Source organism: Notothenia coriiceps, unplaced genomic scaffold (assembly GCF_000735185.1).
Source record: "Notothenia coriiceps isolate Sejong01 unplaced genomic scaffold, NC01 NC01_scaffold00034219, whole genome shotgun sequence".
Lineage (NCBI taxonomy): Eukaryota > Metazoa > Chordata > Actinopteri > Perciformes > Nototheniidae > Notothenia > Notothenia coriiceps.
This window is the reverse complement of record NW_011366920.1, coordinates 1-5740: the sequence shown is the minus strand read 5'-3', so window position 1 is coordinate 5740 and position 5740 is coordinate 1. Positions and strand designations below refer to the sequence as shown.

General features: G+C 40.8%; 2 protein-coding genes across 2 annotated transcripts; one reads left to right on the top strand and one right to left on the bottom strand.

Moving 5' to 3' along the window:
• The first annotated feature begins 995 nt into the window (after positions 1-995).
• On the top strand, positions 996-2498 carry LOC104962052 (26S protease regulatory subunit 10B). The gene is made up of 3 exons (XM_010790442.1): positions 996-1007; positions 1770-1905; positions 2000-2498. Exons 1-3 carry the CDS (start codon positions 996-998, stop codon positions 2116-2118), a joined length of 267 nt encoding a protein of 88 aa, XP_010788744.1. The 3' UTR covers positions 2119-2498.
• Positions 2202-5274, bottom strand: cgrrf1 (cell growth regulator with ring finger domain 1; the record flags this gene model as incomplete). Its single annotated transcript, XM_010790441.1, has 3 exons — positions 2202-3640; positions 3897-4004; positions 5062-5274. Coding segments are annotated over 3 exons (678 nt in total), but the record flags the coding sequence as incomplete, so codon positions are not given.
• Positions 5275-5740: the final 466 nt, after the last annotated feature.

Genomic DNA, 5740 nt, shown 5'->3' with positions numbered 1-5740 from the left:
CACAATATTATATTGTACAATTTCAATTTTATTCTTCATTTCACTTGTTTGTTTCTTTCCTTCTGCATAGCTATAAGAAATACTTAAGTTGTTGGTCAAGACACCCAGATGTAAAAAAGTAGAAAACATTACATTCAGTTATTACTGCCAAAACAAACATTATTTACACTATTATGGCCCCTGTTAAAAATGTTTGTAATGTTATCTACTGTAAGTTGGTCGAAGGAATGCCTCCTCATCCAGAAGCTGACCGAGCAGACCCGAGCAGCCGAGTGCATCCGCGAAGCACACACAATGGTGACGTCAGAGTTCCCGTTAGCCGGCAAATCTAAATCTCTTCGGTCAAAATGTCCGGTCAAAATAATTTTCCTTTAGCGCAATACCGCTTCAGTTGCGCCACTTATGTGACAGACAAGAAGAGTATGTGACAGACAAGAATAGTCAATTCTAATGTCTAACACTTAATGTGGAGAAAGAGATGTCCTGTATGGGTTGATTGTGCGTTGATCTGTTGCTAATGCCTCGGGGTTCCGGTGGGCATGTAAACAAATGCATAATGCTGCGCTATACTTTGTGGCCTCACCCAGTTGCATAGCGATACTTATTGTTTAGGTGTCTTTTAATAAGCAGGTAGTCCTATCATTAGCTAGATCTGATCAATATGGACATAAACGCGAGTGAAGTCTAATCTGACGGGGGAGAGAGAGATCAGCTGCTGCTGACGAGTCGTTACGCAGCTCTGCATGATCACATGCAGCGGTGAGCGGAACAAAACACACACTTCAGGTTAGAATATCACACGTAGCTATTTTAATTACCTCTCAAACTACCTAAACTAGTTATAGATATGTTTAGTTTTACTGTCGGGTCACTCATTACTGATCCGCGAGCTGCATGATACTGGTATAATAGATTGCCTGATCGGGCAACCAGCAGGTGAGGCTTCATTGCCCAAGCTAAATACTAGATGGCCCCGGGCCATCGGGCAGTCCTTAATGTCGAGCCCTGTATAAGCTCCACTTTTAGAGTTTTAGTTCTAATGCTGGTTACTTTGTTACTGCCTTATCATAGCATTTACTCCACCTCAATCAATTGCAGCATTTCATTTGTCTTCATTCTCTTCACTACGGTCGGGCCAATGTAAACATTATCAAACCAGTTTGATATTAAGCCGGGACTGCACCACTAAACAGAATGTTACCATTACCTAGTCCCACATGACTCCGCTGCCCCCCCATGTTGCCTCAGTTTAGCTTTTAGTCTCTTCCATGTTTTCCTAAGACCCAGTGACATTGTTGGCAGGGTGCTGATGTAGGCTTAATTTTTATTCAAACAAAATGACCATCAGCCAAATTGTGTAACATCCAGAGGTGGAAGAAGTACTCAGATTATTTAGTAAAAGTAGAAAAACTATGGTCTTAAATTGCAGCGGTACGCAAGTATTATAAGCGAACAGTATCAACATTAAAAGTACTTGTTATGCATAACTGCTCTGTTCACAGTATTTCAGAACAGTATTTATTTTATCACACAAATATACGACGTGTCATATTATAAAATACTGGGTATTAGTAAAACAGTACTGCAACATTTGTCATACTGGTAACCTTAAAAAAATGAGGTTCCTACACTGGACTGTACTAGTACAATAAGCCCTGGTCTCTAGATAATGGACATTACTAGCAACTAACAGTGAGAAGGAGGAGAGTGTCAAATCAAAGTTTATTTATAAAGCACATTTAAAAGCGATTTTTGGTCGGGCCAAATAGTCCTGTACACAGAGGGAGAGAAGTAAGCGGTGTATTGACTGTGAACGCCTCTGCCTGTTTTCAGATTACGAAGCCATCGTGAAGCTGTCAGACGGTTTCAACGGAGCCGACCTGAGGAACGTGTGCACAGAAGCAGGTTAGACATTTTCTATTCAGTATCATTTAAAAAAAAAAAAAATTCCTTCAGTCTATGTTGTTTACAAAAATTCCCCTTTTTCTGTTGTTTGCAGGTTTGTTTGCCATCCGCGCTGACCGCGAGTACGTCACTCAGGAAGACTTCATGAAAGCCGTGAGGAAGGTGGCTGATTCGAAGAAGCTGGAGTCCAAGTTGGACTACAAGCCTTTATAAACTGTGTGTCATAGTCCTTTCTCATATTTCTCATTGCATTTTGCTGTGTTCCATGCTTTAAAGCCTGGAGAAAATGTTTGTAAATGTTTGTGGGATGCAAAACGTTTAGAAAAAGTACACGTTCCTAACCTACGAAGTGACACGGAACCCCTGTATCCAGTTATTAGTCTGACCCGCCTTTTGTTTCATCTCTGGATCCAAAAGGCTGATCATTCTCGCATCCCACAAAACTCTTAACACTTACAAATAAATACCTTTTATGTTCTGAAAATATACAATTATACTGAAAGTTCTGTGTTTTTCAATTGACGACTTCTCATTTCTCTTACCTTCAAGTGAACGTCCTGAGCTCCAAAACTGATTAAACACGTGTCAAAGTGTGTTCCGGAGTCTTGCCTTATCGTAATCTCCTTCAGTATCAATAATATCTATGGGTACAGCAAACAGGAACTCAATATAGATATCAAGCAAATGTTCACAGCTGTGTCTTATCTTAAGTAAAGGTCATGAAGTCACTAAGATGATTTTCCATTCAATTGTGTCAATCTGGCCGGGGGTTTGATGCAATATTCCAATAACCGGCTATCCACTTTCAAAGTAGGTTTTCAGACAAAAGTCAGATATATCTGGGATCATATCCTGAACACATTTCCAATAAATCACCAGTCATTTTAATTATTCCTAACACATTTATTTACAGTCAGATTAAAGCTCAGGAAGTAATAAGCTTTGGTCAATAAATACTGCACTGGTCCTGTAAAAGAGGTCAATCCTTCTTATTCTAAAACAAACAACAGAGTCAACATAAGTTATTTGTACATGAAAATATCACTCAGTTATATACAACCTTAGCAACTGCTTTTCTTGCTCGACAATCTTAAAGTGATCAGCGGAGATTTAATTTGAGTGGTATCGACAGGACACAATAAATAATGTGTGTTTCTGAGAATAAAGAAGTGGAGGCGTCTGTTTTGGGGGTTACTCTGAGAGAAAGTGACAGATATGGCAGGGGGAACGTGTCTCTAGTTGACCTTTACACTTGCAATTGGTCGATCCCATCCTGAGGTTCATCGTGTCTGAATAAAGCATACATTTACAAATGGTACATGGTCAGAGCTGAAAGCGCAGTTTAGCCCTTATATAAGTGGTTCAGTGTGAGTCAGTGTTACGCGGTCCCCCAGACAGAGGGGGGCTCTGTCAGAGTGAAGGCCTCCAGCACGAAGGCCCTGCAGATGGGGCAGTGCTGGAAGCGCGACACACAGCTGTCACACACACAGGCGTGTCTGCAGGGCAGCAGCACCTTGTTCACCGCCGCGTTCTGACACACCACACAGCCTCTGCCCCCCCCCTCAGACCAGTCTTCGTCCTCCTCCTCCTCCTCCTCCTCCTCCTCCGCTTCCTCCACCTCCTCCTCTGGACTCTGCTCCCCCCTGCTGGCCCCGTCGTAGGCCTCCCTGGGTTGGGTGCTGTGCTCTGAGTCAGGAGTCTCTGACAACATGCTGTCAGCTGACATGAACAGAGGCTGCAGGAAGCAAAGCTCATTGTTTTCTCACAGTAACATCAATCACATGAATAATAATACTTTTGATTTGTATTGCACCATTCATAGAAGATGCAGCCCAAAGTGAATAGGCCTACATAGGAGTATTTGTGTGTGCATTGAGAAATACGTTTGTAGGTTGAGACATTTATACATAAATTCAGAATTACATTAGTCAATCCTTCTGTGTGCAATTATTTATTTTGACACTAATCTGACCCAATAGAATGTGACTTACCTTTAACTCGTACATGTTGCCCTGTGCGGTGAGCAGGTACTGGAAGAGAAGCCGAGCAGAGAGGCTGTATCTGTCATCAGGAACATGAAGAACTGTCACAGAGGCCACCTGGAAGAACAAGGACACCATCATGAATCGACAATGGTCGTTTTAACCACAAAGTGGCCATATTTGTACTCTTGGTGGGCTGATTTTGATTACCATGAGTAGCGTTACTGAATATAGGGAACACAAGATGAAAATATGACCTCTACTATGGACAATTATTTTTCAAATAAATAAGCATTCTGTCCAGTCCAAGTGATCCAGAGTCCCCTAAAACTTCAAGATCGGACAATAATTTATCAAAGTCAATCCATCAGAATTACAAATATGGACACTTTCTTGTCAAAACGGTAATTTTTTATCCTGAAAATCTCAAAAATGCATCCACCATCCTCAATAACCCCCCAAAAAATGTTTAACCCCCAAAATAAATGTATATTGTCAACTAAAGCTATAATTGTAATTAATGCAACTTGTGCCAATTGTGCAAATTGTCCGACATGGTGAGTTAGCATTCGGCAGGCTCTATGTGCTTTCTATATATTTAAATGTCTAACATAAAACTTTGGAGTACTCATCGTTTCCAGGTTCACAACAGGACTCTATGAGCTGGCAAACAGATTATGAAGATGTAAATCCAGTCCCAAAAGGGCTTTGTATGTAAGTGTTTCTAAAAAGAAGAAGCCTGGACCGCTGTATGGCGCAGGCGCACACAGGTTTGAATCCGGCCTGCAGCCCCTTAATGTGTCATGGTTTGATCAGATGTTCCCAGGAACTCCAAAATAAGATAAGTTCATCAGACATATCACTGATGGGTTCCTTCCTACATTGGATCAGATGGGATTCTGAGAGGAAAACACAAACACAGAAATCTTGTGATGTCTGTACTCAAAAGAAGCGGAAGGGGAAGAAAATATTTTCAGGACTTTTAAGGTGCTTTTCCAGGAGGATATTTTATTGAGTGTCAATCAGTGGTGGAAAGAAGCCAAGTACATCTACTCATGTGTTGTACTTATGCACGGTGTGCATTGAATTAACACCATGTGTCTTTGGGGGAGGGTTAAGACAGGTATTAACATGTAAGTAACACTGACGGAAATGTCTGATCGTGAGTACTTACGATGTTGTACGAGTCTCTGGCTTCAGACTCTGCCAGCGTCAGCACAGCCACGAGAGGGTAGTGTTGCCTTGGCAACGGCCCAAAATCCGTGATCCTGTGGTCAGCAGGAATATGTGTGTGGTGCTCCGCTCTGTCTCCACTGCCGATACTGGAGGGCGGGTCAAAGAGGCTAACATCAGGAACAACGTGTATGAGCCAATCACACAGGGGAATATGGGGTCAGATTAGTGTCAAAATTAACAATAGCACACAGAACGATTCACAATTGTACTTCTGGATTTATATATAAACGTCTATCCTCAAAGATATTTCTCAATGTACTAACAAATATATCTATTAAAAGTGCGATGCTCCCTGGTGGCGCAAACATCCACGCACAAACGTAGAGAGATTCATGCACAATAAAGGTCAATAGGTTCTCAATATAAGCATAACAATATTTAAATATGTTTTTGATCAAAACATTAAACACTTTGAAATATATATATTTGTGGATTTATATTACATTTATTTAAAACAAGGAACATTTGTGTGTGGATCCGAAATATTTTGAACTTATTTATATATATGTGGATTTTGTTATTACGTTTATATTAGGGCCGGGACTTTAACGCGTTAATTAAGATTAATTAATTACACAAAAATTAACGCGTTAAAAAAATTAACGCATTTTAATCGC

Coding starts and splice junctions, on each gene's coding strand:
- LOC104962052 (XM_010790442.1), top strand. Junction 1,906..1,999: donor GAACGTGTGCACAGAAGCAG/GTTAGACATTTT, acceptor TGTTGTTTGCAG/GTTTGTTTGCCATCCGCGCT.